General features: G+C 42.6%; 1 protein-coding gene across 11 annotated transcripts in view; it reads right to left on the bottom strand.

Annotated features, from left to right (window-relative positions):
- SMOC1 (SPARC related modular calcium binding 1) overlaps positions 1 to 23,456 on the bottom strand; it is a 132,761-nt gene that overhangs the window by 13,609 nt on the left and 95,696 nt on the right. For all 11 annotated transcript variants that reach the window (XM_051791430.1, XM_051791428.1, XM_051791431.1 and 8 more), the window contains 3 exons: positions 13,354 to 13,546; positions 12,370 to 12,452; positions 8,518 to 8,623 (listed from right to left, as the gene is read on the bottom strand). In XM_051791430.1, the coding sequence (XP_051647390.1) occupies positions 8,518 to 8,623; positions 12,370 to 12,452; positions 13,354 to 13,546 (382 nt within the window). The remainder of the gene's footprint in view (positions 1 to 8,517; positions 8,624 to 12,369; positions 12,453 to 13,353; positions 13,547 to 23,456) is intronic.

The raw sequence follows: 23,456 nt of genomic DNA, 5'->3' as shown, positions 1-23,456 counted from the left end.
GGGAGTGCCCAGATTTTCAAAACTGTATACGTTGACCAGGATGACAGGAGAGAACCCTAACCCTAACCCTCTGCCTGGTTTTTATGACATTTATTAACATAACTATTGGCCTCTCTCCCTTTTGGAAAAGAGCTGGCTATCATTTGAAGACTAGCATGTTTCCAACAGCCTCAAGGAAGTTCTGTATTGCCAGGAGCAATATTCTGCTTTTGCTGAGATAGAAGAATAAAACATGAACTTTTACATGTAAGATTCCCTTGTCCACACCTTGGCTTGTGCTTTGTTTCCTGAAGGCCCACAACTGGAGAAGCAGAAATGGAAAAACTAGCAGAGCATCTTAGAACTAACATCAGAAAGACAACAGATAGGAACATAAGCTTCTTACTACCTGCTGAAGAGACACTCAGAAGCAGGACTTAAAGTGCCTCTTTTCATGAGGAACACCAAGGAAGAGTTCTTATGAGTTACCAAGAGAAGCAACATAGCTCTCTTCAGCACTTCCATACAGAAAATCAAGGAAATCTACAAGTTAATACAAATACATTGACTCATGAGGTGATGATAAATCGATCTTTGCCATTACAAACATGCTGAGAGCTCATGCTGAAAACTGCAGCATGCTAATACAACTAAAGGGAATTAGTTTAACGTCTGTGACTTTAGGAGGAAGGAAGATACAGCCATTTCTGAGTTTATACCACTTCCTGTAAGCTGCCTTAGCAGGACTGGAATTCCTAAGATGTTTGCCTGCTCTCTCTGATTATCATCCAGAATCCTGGCACAGGAAGCATCCACATCATCTCAGTTCAGCCATACCTCCCTGGCTCATGAAATCATATGATACATTAATGAAGGCTGAGGTTACCACACTTTGACAACTGCCCCTGCAAGGCACTTAGGCAACACCATGAAACATGAATTCATGCAACTTTGTAGCACTGCTAGGCCACCTAGCTTTGATAATATGCATGACACCAACCATACCTGCTGGGTCAGCTGAAATAAATCTGGGGCTCTAATTCCCCTGCAAGCACAGACTTGCAAGAGTATTCCAAGGGAATTTCCTTCTATTTGCCCCCCCCCCCCCTTACTGTTGCAAGAGAAATAAATCAGCTCTCAGATGCAAACTTCATCTTGGGCTGCCTTTCTACTCATTCAGACCATAAAGGAATCATAAACACCAAGACAGAACAAAGCTGCCTTGTACATTCTCAATTTCCAACATCTCTTGCTTTAACACCAGTCACACTAAAATCCACTGAATTCCAGTACCTCGCTTCAGTGCTGTAGCAGTTTTGTAAGACCTCGTAAAGGCAGACATTACCAAAATATAGATGGTCTTCTCAGGTTGACTGCATTGCAGCTGTACTTACTTTTTTTCCTAATTGTTCCTCTTTAGCACTCTGTAGCAAAACAATCAACCCCAAAGAATGAGTACTAGGGTAGCAAGGAACTCTGTGCAAGCTGCTTTTCCAAATGTTACCTGCTGGACTGCTTTTGTACACAATCCAGCAGGTTTAGCTCAGTTAGCAGCATAAGCCCACCAACATTCCAACAGTGAGGAGAAGCATGGTCTGTCAGTAACAGCCTAGGACAGCAAAACTGCTTTCTCAGTTGTCTTACAAATTTATTAGCATCAAGTGTATAGTTGTCTCTAAGTAGGCTTTTGCTCCTCCTTGTGTATAATGTGCTAAGAGCTCTGTCATAGCAGAAGAATACTTAGTTCTTAGGTGGCTTATGCTTGGAGGTATGTGAGTTAAGGTACTGTGACTTTTAACAACACTATCTTCCAGCTGAGGCACACTTCAACAGAATACTTCACATCATCTAGTGTAATTGGGATACAGGTAGAACACACAGAGGCTGTGAAAAAACATGGATATAACACTTCTGTAAGCTGTGCTGAATTCTGAATCAGAGAGAAGACTGCTAAAATATCAAATAGGCAGCTTGAATATGCACTTTGCATGCCATCTGTAATGCTTTCCAGTCCTCGAGGCTCCTTGCAAGAAAGGAGGAGTTAACTAGCAGGAAGGACCAGGGAAGAAGCGGAGATAAATATGGTGTGCAATCACATCCTCCATAGAACTGTGCTGTCAAAGGGTAATATGACTGCCTAAATTTTACCACATAAATTGAAGTCCATTCCTGCCAAAGGTGATCCTTTGCTCCCTGAACACTTGCAGCCCCATTGCATCCCACTGCACAGGCTGCATGGACCCACAGTACTGTTGCAGTGACAAAAAATCCTAATACAAACTACTGCTTTGACAGAAAGCAAGCTTGCAATCTCTGAAGTACCCACCAGATGATCACCTGTTTGAAAACTTTTAGAAAATTTATTCTTCTGTAACACAAACTTTATGTAGCAGCTGAGGCAGAAGGAGGGAAGGGCAGTAAGACCAGCCTAACATCACCTAGATGGACTGCAGAGACTACAGACCACAGGATTTCATCATTCCAGGATGAAAGAACAAAGGACAAGAAACTGTTAGCACATGCAACAGTGTTAAAAAAAAAAATCAAGTCCAGTTTTCATTCCTAACATACAAGGCACATTTGTGGTCAGGATGTTTACAGGAGTTTAAGTTGTAAGTTTCTATGACTTGACAATATTTTGCAAGATGGAAAGTGACTGACCCTGCCAGTCAACACCCATGACTGCATTGATGATGTCCACCAAAGTGCCAGCAGGGAGCAGTGGAAAGCAACAAGTTTAACAAATTGAGGTAAAATCCATAATTGTTCTTTCTCTGCTTCCACTTCTTACTCCACTTTTGTTGTTCTTTGCAGTTGCCTGTTCTAAAGTTAAAGGCTGTAACGGTGGAACACTTTGAATCAAAGAGGATTACTCTAATGGAATTGCAAAAGGATCCTGTATTTGTTTTCCTATTCTCCCTTTCCTGTAGCCAAAGAATCAAGAAGCCAACAAAAAACTAAGCTGTGTTCAGACTAAACAAAAGGGTACTAGGCAGTCCAAATTCATTAGGGGAAATGCATAATTCCTCTACACTTAAAACTTCAGTTATCTCCCTATTACAGTTTCTTCCTCTCCTCTGGCTAAGTTTTACATGAAACATTATTCTCAACTTTTCTGAAGACTGTGGGATAAATAATTTAGAAAGTTAAAAAATAACCTCCCTTCACTCATCACTGACAGCTCAAAGACCCTCCTCTCACATGAGCTCTCCTGTATCTTTAATTAGGCTAGAATTTCAATAAGAGGACAAAGAGAAGTTGGTATCCAACTTCAATTGAAACACAACATGAATTGAGCATTAACTTCCCTGTGCTGTTTGAAAGTGTCAATCTTTATTAAAACATGGATTGACTTCAGAATGCCCTGGAGATGTGCTGAGCTGTGCTTGCCTGCTTCAAACTGCTGAACTACAGCATAAAAGGGAACCTCACAGGCATTTTCTGAAGTATGTTTTGGGGGTATTACATGGGGAACAAGTGGCAACTTTAAATGAAGGGACATAGCTGCTGTGTTACATAATAAGGGTGGCTGTTCTAAGCTGCCCTTTTACCCTAAATTCCACAGGGCAGTAATATTTTTGCTGATAATGTATCAAGCCATAGTGCACACATTTTGGCAACTAAAACTCATTTCTGAATCAGCAGGGACCAAAGAGAGTTTCTCAGATCAGGGAAACCCAAGCTGGGATTCCCTTTGATCTAGTTTAGTTTAGGCCCTGTGTAATATGAATATATCAGAATTAGAAAATAAACTAAAATGTACTAAAGCAAAGTATAAATTTTTTAAGTGCTGCTCCTATTATATCCTATTTACATGTGAACAATTTCAACAATGCTTCTTTTCAATACGGATACCAAACACTGGCTAATAAACCAATTTCCTACAAGTGCTCCCTTAATTACTTTGAAAGCATACAGTAACAAGATGTGCCTTGGAATTATTACATAAACTTAAAATCAAGAATGAATTTTACCAGAGATTTTCTGTTTCAAAACTCTAAATGAAGTCTACGTGGCTATTATGCTGTAATATAAACCTGGGCCACGAGGAAGGGAAGTTCTCATCTCATTTACATTATTGTAAAGCAAGAGTAACTCAATTAAAGTCAATAGCTTTGAACTTTCTTAAACAAGACAGGACCTATAAGGGATTACAAGGTTGTTTTAAGCATGCCCAGTTAGAAAAAAAAAGAGTCTTATCAGGTTTTATTTACATGGCCTGCAGGAATTCAAGTGGTACTGCCTCACTTTGCTGCTACTAGATTGTTTTTGGGTGCAATTTAGCACAGCTCTATGTAGTATTTTAAAAGCAGATCTCTAATTTCTCCTCATGCTCTGCCCTCACTCCCTCCCCACCATCCCTGCAAAAAAATAAAAAAGCTAATATTAATTGCAAAGCCACAGACAGCTTTACATTATAAATAGGTAAAGTCTTGAAGACAGCAAACACAGGAAGTTTTCACTCACATATCCAGATCCAGACTGAAGGCAGCAGGGTAATCTAATCTGATTTCCTGTATATCATACTCATAAAATGTGAATCAAATTATTCTTAGGACCATAACTCGGGTTTGACTAAAGCAAGTCTTTCTGAAACACAACAGGCCTAAGATGAAAGCCTTAGAGAGAGGGAATTAGTCACCTCCCTCATGACTTCATTCTGCCTTAGATTTGCCCTCACTTTAAAGAAATTTTGATCATGAGTTTGTTTATATTCAGTTAATCATGTTCTTCCCTGATAGATTAAAGAGCCTGCAGAGTCTTTGTCCCTGTGGAGATACTCAGATTATAAAAAATCTTTCAATCTTTTTTTTTGTTTCTCTTAATACCCTGAGGAAGGCTGAGCTCCTTAAGACTCTCACTGTTAAGCTTTTTCAGTCCTTGACACTTTGGAAAGGCTGTTCTCTGTGTTTGGTCCTATATTTTAACACTGATGCATAAAGATGCATATTGTATGTTTGTATCATCTTCCTGCTGCCACGTAGAAACAGGAATACTCCCCCACCTACCCTAGAACTCGTACATGCAGCTTCTCTGACTAAAATACATAGGCCCAGTTGACATGGGGGTATAGCTTGCTGTTTGCCTGGTCTGCCCCCTGTATCAAGCACAAGGTTTGCTGCTGATATGTTAAAAATTTACCTTGGATAATTAGATGCACTTGTTCAAAACCTAAAAAAGGCCCAGGAGAATAAAAAGCTGAGCTCTATTAAGGAGCAGAAAGAGGGAAGCTACAGAGGGAACCAGTGCATGTTTAAATACAGAACCTGTTCTGCCATCATTATAGCGAAGATGGAGAAGAGACTGCAAAAGTGAAGCTTGCCTCATGAATAAGGAAAATTACATTAAGACATTAAAACTGACATGACTGATATTAAGAAAAATCAGATAGTGACATCTTTAGCTTTTCTTTTCAACAAGAACTGGTCAGTAAACATGGGCCAGGGAGATACAGGATAAGCATTGTCATAAATACAGTATTTGGTTAGTTGTTAAGGCTGGAAATTAATTAAACATACGATTAACACTGATATCCCTTCAGCTTGGAAAACAGCTTTCAGTCAGGTTAGGTCACCTAGGCAATTTCAGATATACATAGAATCATAGAATTGTTAGGGTTGGAAAGGACCTCCAAGATAATCAAGTCCAACCATCAACCTAGCATCACCACCATGTTTACCACGAAACCACGTCTTTCAGTTCCATATCCACATGGTTTTTTAACACTTCTGGGGATGGTGACTCCACCACTTCCCTGGGCAGCCTGTTCCAATGCTTTGCAACCATTTCTGTGAAAAAGTTTTTCCTAATATCTAATCTAAACCTCCCCTGACACAACTTGAGGCCTCATCCTCTCATCCTGTCACCTGTTACTTGGGAGGAGAGACCAACCCACAGCTCCCTACAACCTCCTGTAAGGTAGTTACATGGAGAAGTAAGGTCTCCCCTCAGCCTCCTTTTTTCCAGGCTAAACATCGCCAGCTCCCTCAGCTGCCTCTCATATGACTTACTCTCCAGACCCTTCACCAGCTTCATTACCTTTCTCTGGACACACTCCAGAATCTCAATGTCTTTCTCATAGAGAGGGGCCCAAAACTGAACACAGTACTCAAGGTGCAGCCTCACCAGTGCCAAGTACAGGAAGACAATCACTTTCCTGGTTCTGCTGGCCACAGTATTGCTGATACAAGCCAGGATGCCATTGGCCTTCTTGGCCACCTGGGCACACTGCTGGCTCATGTTCAGCTGGCTGTCAAACAGCACCCACAGGTCCTTTTCCTCTGGGCAGCTTTCTAGCCACTCTTTCCCAAGCCTGTAGCACTGCATGGGGTTGTCGTGACCAAAGTGCGGGATGTGACACTTCACCTTACTGCACCTCACACAACTGGCCTCAGCCCATTGATCCAGGCTGTCCAGATACCTCTGCAGAGCCTTCCTACCCCCCCACTCAGCATGGTGTTATCTGTCAACTTGCTGAGGGAGGACTCGATCCCCTTATCCAGGTTGTTGATGAAGATATTAACTAGGGTTTAATTTTTTAATTAATTTTTATCCAATACTGAGCCCTGAGGAACACCACTTGTCACTGGCCACCAGCCACTCTCTGGGCCTGGCCATCCAGCCAGTTTTTACCCAGCAAAGAGTACACCAGAAGCCAATTCCTGAAGTGAGGACTCAGGATATTCCTTCCCTTGGGACCCTTGGAAAGCAGGACTCACTGCAGAAAGGCAGCTTTCCAACTCTGCAAAGCCATATGAAATGAAATATGTATTGATTAAATTTTTATACAAGGACAAAAAAATCCTTGAAATTACCTTTAAAAAAGAAATGGTCCCATCATGGCATGTTGGGTTGGAAAAGCTTGACATGTGTACATGCTTAGCTTAGCTGATGCACACGGAAAGTTACATCAGAGCAGTTATCTGAATTTAATCATGGTGGTGGGCATGCAGAGTATTTGGGTGGTGGCAGTCTTTCACCTTACCAAGGATAACCTGCTCGAAGATTTAATTTTCCCTCACAACTGGGCTGCTGACATCGGAGTGGAAAATAAATCGATGTGACAACTATGTAAAGACCTGGGCAGCGAAAAATTCCACCAGAAAGGCCTCTATTGAAAGCTGAGAATTACATAAAGCTTAAGGAACATTAGGAATCAAGCCTGCTGGTTTATAGAAGTGCAGAAGGGGCATACATCTCTGGTCTCTACAACACTGGTTTATATTAAGCTTTATTTTAAGAGTAATGATTTACATTAGCTGTGTTTCAGTCCCAGTGCCAAAGATGCCAAATAAATATCATATACTCTCCAGGGCTTTCCACCACCCTTCCCCACTGCATTTTAACCATGCAAATTAGATAGAATTGACATTGGAATGCTTAAGTCTGGGAGAGAACGATGGATTTCCCATCCTAGGGGCATTTTTCATCCTGTTTATATGAATACAGACATGCCGGGCATATACTGCTCATTAGATGGGTTACAGAATATTCAGCATGCAGGCACTCAGTCACTGGCCTGATTTGTAAGGTCCAAAGGCAAAGTTAAACCCATATGAGTTCACAAGCAGTTCTTAATGAAGCCAAGGGACAAAGAGGTACCACCCAAGACCTCGAATAGTTCAAAATGGCACTGATTCCTTTTCCATTATGAAAGAGGAAAGCAGGGGATCAACATTACTCTCAACATGTTAGAGCAATACCCAAAGAAGTAACATATGCACAGAGGCACCTCCATCTCTAGACTCCTATGAACATAAGCACATTAGTCATTGTGGCATCCCTGAATGCTACACTAATACTGACTCCTTTTATAGTCAGGCGAATCCAGAACCATAGAAGCCTTGCCTAGCCAATGTAGCACTTCTTAAATCCATCACAGTTCATTCTCAGTGGCCTGTCCCAATACAGCACTGCAGCTGCTGAGCTGAGAAGATCTGCTGTTATCAAGCAGGAGGGGGAGACACAGTCTCAGCTTTCCATCAGTTTCCCAAAACCAGAGTTTTTTCAACAGGCCTGACCTGTTGCTCTTTCCAAAAGGGGTGGACAGGCAGCTGGTCAGAGGGGAGGGCCATAAAAACCAGCTCCTCTCCTCATCGGCGGCTGGCTGCAGCCTCACAGCAAAACCACAGCACTGGTACTGCCAAGAATTCAGTTCACATTCTTCAATCCCTGTGGTAGCCACTAGGCCACATGGTCTCCTTCAATGCATTTGCATTTTATTAGGTTTTTTCATGCACCAAGGGACAAAAGAACAAGCCACTTCCTCCCACTGAGCTCTCATTTCACACTTCAAATGGTCTCTACTAACCTTTATGGTGAAGCAGCTGCCAGGGAGGAGGGGTGGGAGAAGGCAGGCAGTGCTAAGATGACTGGACAAAGCAGTCTCTGAAGATGCAGCCTCAGATCCTCTCCCAGCAACCCAGAGGAACCCAAATCAGTCAGAGCAACACCTTACCCTCTTGCCCCCACCTCAGGGACACTCAGACCTCTGCAACCACCTGAGTGGCGTTCAGTCAGAGTGCTTTCTGGACTCACCTCCCACCCCCAGTAGGTGCTGCTGAGTTAATAGCCTGTACCATGTCTGTTGTCAGAGCATCAAGTAAGCTGGTAATAAATTCAACTTTCTTCCCTTCTGGGCAGCCTGCAAAAAGAAAAGAGGAGGTTTAATGCAAGAACACATAGGCTTGGTCTCCTACCCCAATTCAGCAAGGATCAGTCAGAACCTCCTTTGTTTTTAAGACGACAGCCATCAACACAGTCCCTAAGGAAAGGCAGAAGAATCCCTCAGTGGGATTCTCTGCGTGGCAATTTGTCCTGCAGCTTTTGTCCAGGCACATGCAGGGTCATCACCAATATCTGGCAGGAAGACTGTGTGGTTAGCTTTATGGTCTCATCCAGTTCTCTACCAGCAAAACCGAAGGGATGTGCTGGAAGCACCTGACAGACAGGAGTTCCCATGGTGACACTTGCAGAGAAGTTTACAAAACAACTCATTACCTCCTGGGTCATCTTGCAATGCAAACATGGTTGTTCTGAGGTCCTAACTGACATGTTAAAAGTCTGATAAGAGTACTTTAAACATACATGCTTAAAGCTTCACAGAGCACAAAGCAAGGTCTGCCACTTGCACTCTCCTCTTCAGGCACAGAGAGCACTGCCTACCAGCACCTACCACAATAATTCAGTTCTTTGCATGATCACATTCATAGGAAATATGTTAATCTGAGTCAATATGTGGCAGTCACCCCCAGTCACTGCTGGCTTAAACAGGATAAAGCAGGTTGAAGATGAGCTTGGTAACCATTTCCATTACTTAGTGAGGAGGCCACCTAGTTCCCCACCATCATAACCACAGACTGACAGAGCCTCCTATCCTAAACAGCACCATCCTGTTATGATGAAACTCTCCATCTCCTTACCTTTAAAAGGCAGTCTGTGCTGTTTCCTTGCATTCTTAAAGCATGCTTCACTTATTACCACATGAATACTGTAACAATTGCTCTAGCCTACCACAGAACAAGCATGCTTAACTTCAACCCACCACCTTCGAAACTATTGTCAAAACCCCATCACCCTCCCATCCTATTGTCTTCCCTTGATGTGACAGAGAAGCCATCACTACATCCCTCACCTCTTTCTCCAAACCACCATGCACTACACCAATTACTCAGCTGATTAAGGCAGTAGACATCAGAAAACAGCCTCCCACAGCAACATATAGCACTGTCAACACTTTCTGCTTTTCTTGAACAAGAGAGAAGCACATGTACCCCAAAGAGAGCACCAGAAACTTACTGTCATCCCTTGACAGCTGAAAGCAGCTTGCAAACTGATCTGACAAAACTCTCTCCTTTGCAGTGTTACAGGCTCTGTTCTCTGCAATAGCTAACCAACAGTTCTTTGCCTGTCTCCGTATTACGTACATTACACACACGCACACCCCTCAGCACTTGTTTGGCACGTGGTCCAGAAAATGTCAGCATTGAATGGGTAAGCTGCTATTGCAGACAGAGTAGACCACTCACTTAAAGGAGCTTTTTGTTGAGGTAATGAAAAGGATGAAAAACTGCTTGCTAGAAGGCATTTCCCTGGGGTCACAGCATCTCACAGTCTGCAGGAATTAGCAGCTTGTCATTTGCTATGTACAAGCAACACTTTCCTTCCTTCTTTCTTTTTTTCTTCTAGCCATAGTCATGACAGTTTCTGAAGAGGGTATGTGTACGTGTGCAAGGATCTGAACTTATGTCTCCTTCACCTTGGCCTCTGCAGGGTCTCTCCACACAGGCCAAGGAGCACACTGCCTGCAGCACTGAGAGTCTTAAGAATGGTCAAACCTCCAGAAGAGGCATAAAGTAAGGGGCCCCCTGACAGAACTGAGTGCAAATGGAACAATCAATCTCAAATTAAAGCAGGGGTTTTTCTTAAAATTCAGTTCTGCTAAGAAATAAGAGCAGAAAAAACCCAAAAGAAACATTCTCATCCCCTGCACTTCTGAATTTTTGCATACAAGAGCAGTTAATCAAACAAACCTCAAGACTGCATTAAAAAGATCATGCAGCACAGCATCTCAGGTAGACAAATTAGCATTAGATCCCCCATCTCCTCATCTCTCCATAGATGGGTATTTTCAGTGACAGGAATCACCACAGAATCACAGCATGTGGTTAGGGTTGCAAGGGACCTCAAAGATCATCTAGTTCCAACCCCCCTGCCATGGACAGGGATGCCATTTACCAGATCAGGACCCCATTCAATCTGGCCTTGAACACTTCCAGGGCTGGAACATCTAAAACTTCTCTGGGCAACAATCATGCCAACCAGTGCAGCCAAATGCAGAACTTAAAGTTTACTTGGGCACGGAAAAGTGGCTTGAACTGAGGGCAACTCTCCTGCAGTCTAATATTGGGACCAGACCACTAAGCTACAGAGCATCCTGTGTCTTCTTCTGCATCAAGCAGTTCCTGTCCCCTTGTCTGGCTTCAGTGAAGAAGGGAAAGGAGAAGGGAAATTAAACCATTCTGTCTGAGATCATCAATAGAGTCTCAAAGAAAAAGCCCATAAGCAAAGGATTTTCACAGAGGAGCTCTGGAGAGGTAGGGGTGAAGTGCAAGGACAGGCAGTAAAGGAATGGGAGAAGGGGATGGGGAAATCAAGGAAGTAAGGTTATTCTATTTTAGTGTGATTTCCTAAGGAAATGAGCCTTAATGCAATCATTTAGCTGGTTTCCCTCCACCTATCATCCAACTTGAACCCATTGGTCAAGTTCCTTTGAATGTGGGAAAAAGGCAGATAGAATTTTCTACATGACTTGTGAAAATGAGGAGCTGCACAGGAGAGAGCCCTGCTGATGGCAGAGTTGCTAAGCAGAAAGCTCTGGGGTCTGAGGTCAGGAGCCAGCAGGAAGAGAATTAGAAGACACAGAAGGCAGATCTGGTACAAATCTCATTTTCTTTGTGAACATGCTCAGGAACAACTCATTTTATGCTAGCCATAGAGAGGACCAGCAGAAAGTAAAGCAGATCCAGAGCTAACAGCTCTTTCTGCAGAGTTATTGGTCTCTACCACTCCCTCATGATGGAGAGGGACCCCCTGTAGCTTCTGTTTTCAAGCAGTCCCCACCCAGGAGAGCAATGGTTGACTCAATGTCAGTGAAGACCTCCTCACTCTGCTCCTTAGAAAGGCAGTAGGAAGGAAAAACCAAAACACAGGCAGATGGGATAGCATTTTTAAGAGCCACACAGACAGCTATGCCCAGCAAATGTTCCTAGCAGAAAAAAGGTGGGCAAACAGTAAATTATGGCTTGTCAGGGAAAAGCAGAATAGAAGACAAGCAGCACTGGGAAATAAAGTGCAACCCAGGCAGAAAACAAGGGATAAAGTTCAGCTAAGCGAGAAGTCATCATTAGCTAAGGGATTTTAATACACCAGGAATGCTGTCCTACCTGGTCCATGCAGTGTCAGGGAGCAAAGTCAGTCAACTAACAATTGCCAGTTGTGTCCTCTTTCATAACTCAAGGGGCACCAAGCTGCTGAAAAGCCCTACTGAATGGAAAGGGTCCTGTCCTGGTCAGAATTTGAAGAACATTCAATGCTGAGCCCATTCTCCCCCCAGGGTATTTTTTGGCATCCAGGTTTCTTTCCTGAAAATTCCAATTCCAGATATGTTTTCAAAGGGCAGACAGGCAATAAACAGGTCCCCCAGGACACTCCCAGCCTTTTCCAGCTCACTGCTGAAACCAGAGATAATCCAAAATAATACAGAACAAACCCCACGGTAAAGCATGCATGAGGAAAATCTCTCATCTCCTCAACAATATTCTTGACCTCTTAAAGAGTCCCAAGGTGAGACAAGGTAAGAAGGGAGAGACAGTATCTTGTTCCTCTGACCTGGAAGTTCTCTGTCCTTGAATGGATCATCAACCTCTGTGCTCTTCGATCTGGCATCACTTTCACACACTGGAGTCTCATAGCTGAAAAAGGAAAAGTTCAGAAGCTGAACTGTGTGGCACAGCTTTAGTGACATCACATGATCACCAGTGGTTTGTGCCTTATCTGCTTACTGCAGGGGAAACCAATAAACCTGCAGAAGAAATACCATTCTCAAGCATCTGTTTATGGACAGTCAGCAACAGCAGCAGAAGTGGAAAGAGAAGGAAGAACACACTATGAAGTCCAGTACCAGCTACCAACTGAAACCCACTAAGAGGCACAAGGCCCTCTTCCATTCCTCGTAGGCATAGGCTGATAATTTTTTCAAAGCTGTCCATGCTCTGCAGAATCACTGTACCTATCGGAGTTTAGGTCCCAGCTCCTAATGGGCTGTTTTTACAGCTTGCCAGACCCACAGTTTGTTTCCAAACCCCAAGTGAGAAAAGAGTCCCCAGATAGTTTTAAGATAGAGAGTAACTGGGGAAAAAAAATAATCACTTGTTAAAATCTGCTAATGCACAACCAAGCAGTCTTCTAAATCCATACTGATCAGGATTCAAGTGGCTACAGCATGGAATTATAAAGCAGATGATAATGCAAAGCCACTTGTCTTTTCACTGCTCATGCCCATAACCTGTACTGAAGCAAAGCATCAGTTCCTGATACCAACCAAAAGCTTCAAGCCACAAAACAAAAAAGGCTGTTTTGAATGAGTACTTAACGCAGAGAAAAAGTAAGGACAGTAGTTTCTATCCAAATCCTATGGAGAGGGAGATGCATAGTAACACTCAACAGGGAACATCACATATGGCATCGGTCACTCTAAGGAAGGTAGTGCAGAGCTGACTGCTCTAGAGTGAGAAACTGATTTGATATTGCACTAGCATTTTTTTTTATATCTTTTCTTTCCAGCACCTCACCAGGCCTGCCTATAGCTCTTACCGAGTGGAAGTACCAGGCAGAGGACGTCCTGTGTCCACCAGGACACACCAGCAGTACCCAGTAGACTGGTGGCATTGCACTGGTTTGTAGAGTCCTCCAGGAGCACACTCGGGGATGACAATACCCTCGCGGGGATTCTGCCTGGCCTCCTCCAGGGCGCTCTGCCTTTCCTGGTCGCAGGAGTGAACTTTCTCTGAAAGACAGAGAGGAGGTTGAAGGGAATGGGAAAAAACCCAAATCGAGATCACTTTCCTATGCTCAGCAGGATATAGGTATCCTTCACATCAGGAGCCCTTTGTGGCTGTTTCCCTCTCATCAAACACCAGTATGTCTACATCCCCAGGAACTCAGAGCCTTCTACATTGAGAGCTTTCTCCTACATTTAGCTGTGACACAAGATTATGGATTACAGACATTGACTGCCAAGTGCCCAGCATGTCAGAAACAGTAGGAAACACTCTTCCTGATCACTTGAGTTCTGGAACTGAACTATCAGATAACAATAATTCACTATTATTGCAGCCACGAGGTGAGCATTTCCCAGATTATGTTTTCGCAAACTGATGGATCCTAAATTATGACTTGTATTTTCCAGTTAAACAAAGGAGGCAAACACCCTGCCCTAGCCCACACTCTTCCCTCTCAACCTGCTCCTCTTGGGATCATGTTGGAGAGATGCTATTATGTTTTAACACCTCCTTATCCAGTGCAGAGAGCACCTGCACACACCTCAGCAGGGAACAGAATAGGAGCAGTTCTACCCACACTGCCATCACCTCTCCACCCTGGAAAACAAAGGGCACCCAACACTGCTTCCTACCGAGGGGTAGGTAAGGCCCAATCCCTTAATAACCTATTAAACAGAAAAGGTTTAATAGGTTATCATCAAACAGAGAACAGAGTACAGAGGTAGTTCTTTGGCAGGAACCCAAGAACAGAAGAAGCCCAGAAGGGGCTTCTGCAGCCAGCCTGGCACATAGGGCCCCAAGGTCACCTCTTCAACCACCACCTGCAGAGCACTGATGGATGCATGGAGAGTGCTAGGCTGCTGCCTCTTACATGGACCAGCCATTTAAGGGGAAAAATAAGTACAGAATAAATGTGGAACGCTAAGATCAATTTGGCTCAACAACCAGAAGTTCTCAAGTATTCAAGCATTCTGCCCTTTAATGAGTAGGAAAATTATTTCACTACTGAAGGTATCACAGTGAAAAAAAAGCAGTCAAGGCAGCTGATCACCTGATTTAATGCATGTCTAAGTCTAGGGTAACAAAAGACAACAATCTAACTTTTATCCTTAGGAGAGTGATGAAAAACAGAAGCAGGAACAGTTGTCCTCTTCTTCCCTAGCCTTCCTCTCCCTTGCAGTTTACTGTGTTTTTTCTTTTTTTTTTTACACATAAGGCACAAGACCCGTAACTCCTTGCCACAGGCAAGAACTCCTTCAAGTTTTAAATACGGAATATTCTTCAACATGGACCAGCAATGACACCACAGATTCAACCCAAATCTTTAGATGTTTGCACCAGCAGCCAGCAGACATGGCATGACCTCAGCATCCTGCTCCCAGGTCTGGCTCAGCATACAACTAACACACACTCACTGTTTGCTTGTATTTTGCCTGCCTGTCTGCACACCATTGTGTCTTTTATTTTGGTGATAAACTATGATGTTGAGAGTAATTTTTGTTCCGTATTTGGGGAGTAGAAGGGGTGCCAATTCACAGCTAGAATTCCTCAGCTTGGTGGCAGCAGGTGCAACAAAAAACTCCAGCAGTTCCATGCAGCATCACCTGAGTACAGCACGCTTGGGTACCAGAAGAACTTTTACTGGTTGAAATTGAACTGTAGCTGAACGAGTCTTAAAACCCAAAATGGCCTCAGCTCTCCTCAGCATTTCAGATCACTGTCAAGGCTGGGAATGTGAAGGGCACCAAAACTTTGCCACACACAAACCCAAAACTGTGTTATTCAAAACACAGAACAAAAACTTTGAAGTGCGGCAAGTCTGACTCAAGCAGAGAAAAACTTGACCAGGAAGGAGCAGGAGGGGATAAAGTCAACAAAAACTGAAAGGGAGCTCAAGCCTCAGCTGATATTTAAGCTGACTTCACTCTGCTGACAGACTTCACATCTGAAAAAAAAAAAAAAAAAAACGCCGCAACTGTTCCCAAGCTGTACATGGACAGAGAAGGCATTGAGTGAGAGGCTTGCAGGCTCTCTAACAAACCACTTACATCAGAGAGGCCCCCTCTTACCCACAGTCTGCCAACAGCAATTCACACCTTGGCCATCAGGTGAGGCAAATCATTCATGCAGCTTGGGTAAGCAAAAAAGCAGGGGCAAAATTCCGTATCATCTTTATATTATAAGCAAAAGAAAAAAACTACTAAAAAGAACTACATTCCAGGAATTTTTCTATCTAAATCCCCAAAGCTTCCTGAGTGCACAAAGTCAAAACAAGATTTCTCAAGTCCTTTGAGTCTTGCAAAACTAGCAGTAAAACTACTCTGAAACAAAATAAAGTGGGTTTTCTTTGTCAGAACAGAGAAATATGCTACTTTTATTAAAATCAAGAAAAAAATGTCTTTAATGAATTAGTATCTTATTTTACATATATTTGCAGCTAGGTATGCAAATTACACAGAATAAATGTACATATACACACATTTGTGCTATGCCATAAAAAAAGAGAAAAAACACTCTGCAAGTATTAACAGAAATTTGTGGGAACTGAGTAGTCACAACATTTACTACCAGAATACATAACTAACTGGTAGTTGTTTCCTGTTTGAATGGTGTTTAAAGGCTGAGTGAAACAAATCTTAAAGCCTTTGTTCAGTTGATATCAAATAGATATCATGGTGCAAACTCTGCCATCGTCACCAGAATTCAGTGGCCCATCATTAGTAATGATGCAGTACAATTGAAATAGCAGGGAGATCACAGTTTTCTCATTTCTAGTATACATCTAGAAGCAGCTGCTATGAAAGTTCCTCCCTGCATTACAGATTTCTACTTCATCTCTTTTACATGCTGAAGTGTCCCAGCTGGTAGTTCTTCTCTGAACCCTTTCCAGATCCACCATACCTTCCCTGAGCTAGAGGAGATCAGAATAACAAACACATTGACTCTGACAACAGCCTTGTGGAAAGTTCCTTCAGTGACATCTGTCTAGTAAGCAGAATGTATTAACTAGTACTAGCCCCTGGAGAAGCTCTTTCCTCCAGGCTACTACTCTAACAGCATTTAATTCCCTTAAAAATAAACATGAGTATTAACAGTTGGGGTATTCAAAAGCCAGCAAAATCAGCTGGGAAATCCATACCATCAGCTTCCCTAGAATGGGACTTGGCATGAACTGCATGCATTGTCACCCTGAAAGATGGTCTCCTGAGTAATGAAGGGACCATCAAATGCTATCCCAGCTTCAGGACACTGAAGACTGCCTGTTCCAGTCAAACTGCTTACTGGAAACTTTGCTGTTGTTGCCAAGGCCACATTCATGGAGAACAGTGAAAGCCTATGGCCAAGCTAGAAAGCTTAATGCCAGGTATGAAATTAGGCTGTCATCTTAGAAAGTAGCATATATTTATTATACTCGCAGGGTATTTAAAAGCCTATTCCCTGTTAATGGGAGTTGCAGGCACAGAAAGATAAAGAAAGGTTTTTCTTCTTTCCCTAAACTAAACATTTAGAGAAAGAACATTTAAAACAGCAAGGTGGACACAGTCTTCCTAGGACAAAAAATAATATTACACCCATTTATTTCTTTATTCTAAAGGCACTGCCACATTCTGCTGTTTTCTGCCATCTCTGCTTGTCTGAAGACAACCATCAGCAAAGAAACTAAGTAACACTTGCCAGCTTGCTGTTGCTGGGGAGCAAAACCTTTGTAAATCAGCAAATCTAGATTACAAAAAATCCAATAACAGCAAAAAAAAATAGGGAATGTATACACACACACAAAGAAGAGAATTGCTAGCAGAAATCCATTTTACCTTAACTGCTCAGCTCTAAAATGCTAATTGTTTGTTCCTTCTTACTCCTGGCTGCTCCTAACACTTATTAAAATATATTTTTAAAGTACTACCTCTGAAGCCATGAGGTATTGCAGGAAAACATCGCTTGGACATCTGCAGTTGCACATTATTTCTGCAACAATTTTCCCCTTAGTAATGGCCTTCCGAGAAATACATGGTCAGATTCATAAAAAGGTCTCTCATTCCTGGTCCCTTAAGTACACACATTCAAACATATATCTAGTGCCTGCACAATAAAAATAAAAGTGATGGATGAGGTAAAGGACTCATCTGACTGTCTAATAAACTATATGATGGGGTGTTTGTTTACTCTACGAAGCTGAGAAGAGAGGGTGTCTAGCAGCATCTAGCCAAAGGCTTATGCTTAACAATTCTCATGCTCAGCTTGCAGGGCTAGATGCAGCCAACATGCTGCTCTGGGGACAAGGCAGCCTCCTCCAGCTGCTCTCCTGACACATTAACTCTCATTGCTATCAGAGCCAAAGGACTAAGCATGATTCACTGGGGCTGTGAGGATGCTGTGGATGATTAGGATGGGACATAAGGAAGATCTGCCATCCAACCACAGCAGATTATTTTTTCAATATTGTTCTTTTGCACCCACAATTTTTTTTTTAACTAAAAGAAGGAAACACTGTTACACCAAAATCAAACACCCGTGAAAGTTCCCTACACCCTTGAGACAGGATTTCTTCTTCCAAACTGGGCAAAAGAGAGGATCTAGCCTTCCTCTGTGCTTCTGCCCAGCCCCAATGAACCTATATAAATAGCCTAACCCCAAAGCTACAGGCCCTGCCAGGCAGGGCAGATTCCCTTCTCTTTCCCTCTCTCATTTCTTTTGACCAGAAATTCTGTCTGGACCAGAGAAACTTTTCCCATGGAGTTCCCACAAAAAGCTTCAGTTTTAGTGAACAAGCATTCATCACAAGGGGAGGAAAAGGTCTTTTACTGAAAAATTCTTGACCAATCAACCATTGTTAGTGCTGCAACAGGAACCTGACTTCAAAATACTATTTCAAAAAAATAGAGCACATCTTCCCCAAATTTTTTTTGTTCAACTCCCAACTTTCCCCTCAGTGAGCAATTAGTGCAGCAGAGAACAAAGGGCAGCAGCACAGATATCTAGTGCCAAGTTCCTATTGACATCCTGTGCCAACCCAAACATGTGGACTAAGTGTCTTTGTGCCTCAGTTTTCCTCTCGGTGAGAAAAAAGTGTTTGCCTGTCTCTCAGGGGAGCTTAATTCAGACAGGGTTGATTTCTCATTTTTACTTAGCATCTTTACACTGCTGTAGAAAAGAACAGGAGCCTTGAACTGGTTATTTTATCATAGCATGTATGCCAGTTTAAAGGTGCTTTTACATCGTGTAATGGAGCTTTAATGTGAACAGGATCCAGGTCCACTCCAGGAGAAAAAGTGCCTCATCCCTGTACAGAAATTACAAAAGCTGTGGCCAGAAAGTACAGCCTCATTCCACAAAGGAAGTTCAGCACAGGTTATATCAGCAGTCTAAATCTGCATCCTTTACACCTCAGAGGGGAAAGAGAATTTGAAAAGCCTTGGGTATGCACATGCACAAGTGTTAGCAGGACTAGCAAAGCAACACAGTGAATAGGCACTAGCTGCCTGTTCACTGAGCAGGGCTGTGGGTGGAGGGAGAGAAACAACCCCTTCTGTGTTTACTAGGAGCACAATAACAGCTGAGCAAATATGGCTCATGGGGATAGCATAAATCTCTCCACACCTCTGTTAGTCATCAGTGCTGATACCCACTCCACCCTGTTCTGTCTGGAATCATAGTCCCTCCAGAGTATTCTGGCTAATATAAAGGTAGAAAGAAAAATAAAGCTTGCAGGTGCTCCCACACTGTACCAATTGAGCAGTCCTTGCTTTACCTTGGTACTCACTCCATTTCATTTCTCAAGGCATAGGCTACAGAGGAAGCAGATGCTACATGTTCAAGTGCTGAACAAGTACAACGCAAAGGTTTAACAGGTGGGGTATAATTTTAAAAAAGGCATTATTCCAAGTGGCTCATTAAACTTCAGCTATCCAGGAACACATCCCTCCCCTGCCATTTTATTCCTGCTCAGATAAAGCTGCACTGCATTCCCACCAGTGTTACATGATGAGAAGTCTATTCAATATCTAACCTCTAGCTTGAAATAAGGAGGACTGGCTGAAGAAAGCACTGTTTCAGGGATTAGAGGGACTTTCTGATGCTCAGTTTGTGCTCACTTAGCAGAACCTGTGGTGCTGCCCAGTTAAGAAAGGAGTCTGCTCCACGGGGTTTCCAAACCACACAGGAATAAAGATCCACACCCACTCATCTTGAAACCTGTCAGTTGAAAGCTACCTGTCCTTGCAATTCTAACTCAACTGCCAAGGCAGGCCGTGGACTCTTTTTACCATCCCATCTCAAGCAGTTAGTCACACAGGCTAGTTAGCCCTAGCCCTCGTAGAGCTGTAGCCAGACCGGGTGAAGGATGGCAGAAAGAGACCAATGCCTTTTTTATGGCTATAGTACATCATCCTAGGAAAAAACCTGCAAACACACAATGCATTAAACAGAGCTCTGCTTAAATTCTAGTTCATTAGAGCATATTATAAGTTGTGTCATTCTCACAAGCAAACAAGGAAAATCCAGACTGTATACAGTTACCATGAGATGTCTAACACTGCAGGTTAAGAAAAATACACTCTTCGAGACGAGATGTCAAAAGTTCTCTTTGAAACAGTCCAGTTTAGAAAGCTATCATGAGACTTGTATCAAATTAAATGACCAATTTGGCTAGTGGAAGAGAGCACCCAATTTACAGACTGAACTTCAGGAAAGAATTCAAAGTCACCTTGATAAATGGTTTTAAGTCAGTGTGATCACAACTTACAAGTACAAACTATAACAACCAGCAAGGAGAAATCCAGTGCATTGAGAGAAAATTACTGGCGAGACAGCAAGACTTGGAAAAAAATGGTCAGGAGCTTAGGTAGACCACAAAAAAAGCCTGCAACTTCCTGACATTACAAACAACAACAAAAAAGTCAAAACAAGAGAGTCTAGCTGTGGGATGTAATGACAGGGGTTTCACATAAGAAAGGGGCACTAAGGACTGGTAAGCCTTTATGTCAGCCCTGTGTACAAGCTCTGGGCATTGCACTTTGAGGGAGAGGTGGACCATTTGGCAAAAGGGCATGAATGAGCAAAGGGAACAGGCAAAGGTCTAGGAAACTTGATCTATGAGAAAAGGCCGAAAGAATTCACTTTGTTTAGTCTAGGGATGACATTCAGTCTTCTGAGACATAAAAGCTGTTCTATAAAAAAAAAAAAAAGATAGTCATAGAATTTTTTTTTCTTCCATGCATAGTTCAAGTAGCAGACAGCTTACTTGGAGAAAGGAGATTTATGTTTGATATAAAAAAGTCCTGGTGATTAACTGTTCACTAACTGGAAGAGGCAGTGGGATCTCTGTTGCCACATTAGAAGCAGGTTACATGTGTCAGAGCTGCTATTAACCGGATGTGACCCCAGGTTAAAACTGAGAGAAAAAAAAAATACATGATCCCTTCAGGTCTTTTCCATTCTCCTCACACAGGCTGAGAAGCTCCAGCAGATCCTCAATGAGTGAAGCAACCTCTTTGCTAACACAGACTAAAATCTTGAAGATATTTGATCTGGTTTAAGTTTCCAGATTTTGGGTTCTGATCCCCCCCATAAGCACCTGGATTCTATATGACAGCTGTAGCTGTGCAGTACCTTCACACTGACAACAGTTTCCACAGTCTAAGGAGAGAAAGTTTGGCATCAAAATGCAGCCTCTTCAGTTCTTGACATCAGGATGGTTCCTCAGCAGTAGAAAAGCTTTCAACCTTAGACACTGTCCTTGTCATTTTGATGCAAAACTACACAGAGTCTGTGTTTTTTGTTCCTTAATACCTCTTTTCCATTTCACACAGTTTCTAAGCACTGTGAGCTTGAGGCATACTGAGTTTTGAGATAAGCCACCTGTCTCTGAACACATTTATTTTCCTTATACTCCTTTTCCACTGCACTCTTTCCACACTGAGGAATACTGTTCAATAAAACAAGAAGCAATAGGTGTTTCCACTGGAGCCTTAGCTTTACTGGGAAACTATTTTCACTTCCACACCTGTTTTTAATAGTGCTTGGAACAACTAGCACAGCAATTATTGGAGAACTTGACTACCTCTGCTGGCTAGAGTATACAAGCATGCTATTTTTACAGTATTGTAAGTGTGCAATTATAGGACACCAAATAGAAAGCTTTTGGAAACTGTCACAGTCAGGTAAAAAGCAGTTCAGACTGGTCTTCCTACCTACAGCAACGTTCTTTTTTTATGATACTACAGTGAGTAAAAGAAGGCAAAAGAGATAGGTTTATAGTGTGATGGGCCTTTTCATGGAGTGATAGACCAGCTTTTTCTGATAATATTTAGCACTTTACAAGGAGGCAGAGGGAATTGTCTCTGACAGTAGTGCTAGCACTTACTTCTGGATATTTAGCTTGAATCAGCTGTCTCTGGGCAGAATATTCAGGCTTTGGAAGTTCATGATAACATGGAATTCAGACATTAGCCATGATGAGTTCTCACTTCATCAGTGTCACGAGACGGGTATAGCCCTCTTCCATGCTCTGGCTTAAAAGGCAAAGGAAGTACTACAGAGTGATACTATAGCTGAAGTTAATGCTCCCAGCAGGATTTCTCTGAATTGCAGCCTTACATAGGCAATAGCCACTCCATCTGTGGGAGTTCCCATTGACCACTTCCTTATTTTGGTGGTCTGGCAAAATGCAAAAATGAGATAACCACCAAGAAAAATGGAACATGAGGATGGCAGTCCCACCCTCTCTCCAAAATATACACAGGATTCTAACAACACGGTTCACAGCACTGATGACATCAGTTTGAAAGTAAAGAGAACACAGTCAACATACAAAGAGGTTGTAGTAAGGCGGGTGTTGATCTCTTTTCCCAAGTATCAAGTGAAAGCATGAAAGGAAACAGCCTCAAGTGGCACAAGGAGAGGTTTAGATTGGATATTAGAAAAAAAATTCTTCATCAGAAAAGTTATCAAGCACTGGAACAGGTTGTCCAGGGAAGTGGTTGAGTCACCATCCCTGGAGGCATTTAAGAGATACATAGATATGACAATTAGGGACATTGTTTAGTGGCGAACTTGGCAGTGCTGGGCTAATAGTTGGACTTGATCTGAAGGGTCTTTTCCAGTCTAGATGATTCTATGATATATTCCCATGCTGCTGCTCCACAAGCCCTACTGATATTCCTGTGGGGCCTCACACATTTCTCTTATCTACTCACTCCATCTCCAAGACCCACCAAAGCTGAGAACCTCTTCACCCTAAGCTTGGCACCAAAAGACACCTTCATGGGAGGAGTAAGGTTTTCCAAAGTTCTGGAATGCAGCTCTACTGCTTCACAGTCTTATGCTGTACTAGGCAATATCCATGGCCTTCTTGGACAAAGCTGGGGGCAACAGACACTCCTAAGGATATACTGATCTGTGTTCTGAAGCCTTTTTTTCCTTCAGTTGTCTCCTTGCAAATCACTCGCAAGCCCCACCAGGGCTTTTGGTTTCAGGAGAAGCCTAGGTCTAAACATTTTCCAGAGGTTATCTAGGAGCTAGTAATGACAGTTACTTTGAAACATCTCCTCCTTAATTGTAGTATCTCAGAAATGTTGTGAAGTTGACAGGAACATTTCAAGAGAGGCATGAAGGTGAGTGATCACGTGCAGTTTATCTGCAGGCATCAACTGGATTCAAATGGATGTCTGAACTGCAGATCCACCAACAAGCCTATGCTGAATGCTGCTATTACATACAACAAGGAGTTGCTATAAAAATATTTAAGCAAATCAATGCAGCCCCTTCAATATGAACCAACTTCTGCTAAAAAGCAAAACAAACTCCACAAAGTTGACCACACTCAGTTTGTCCCTGTATGTCCAGGTAATACCTGGTGCTGGACTTTATTTCCTTTCCCTTCCCCACCTAATCGTCAGTGGTTTTAAATGCAGGGTT

This window comes from Manacus candei, unplaced genomic scaffold, assembly GCF_025592945.1.
Source record: "Manacus candei isolate 608988 ecotype Guabito, Panama unplaced genomic scaffold, ASM2559294v1 h1tg000033l, whole genome shotgun sequence".
In the NCBI taxonomy this organism is placed as follows: Eukaryota; Metazoa; Chordata; class Aves; order Passeriformes; family Pipridae; genus Manacus; species Manacus candei.
Note: the sequence above shows the minus strand (reverse complement) of the source record. Positions and strands in the feature narration are given on the sequence as shown.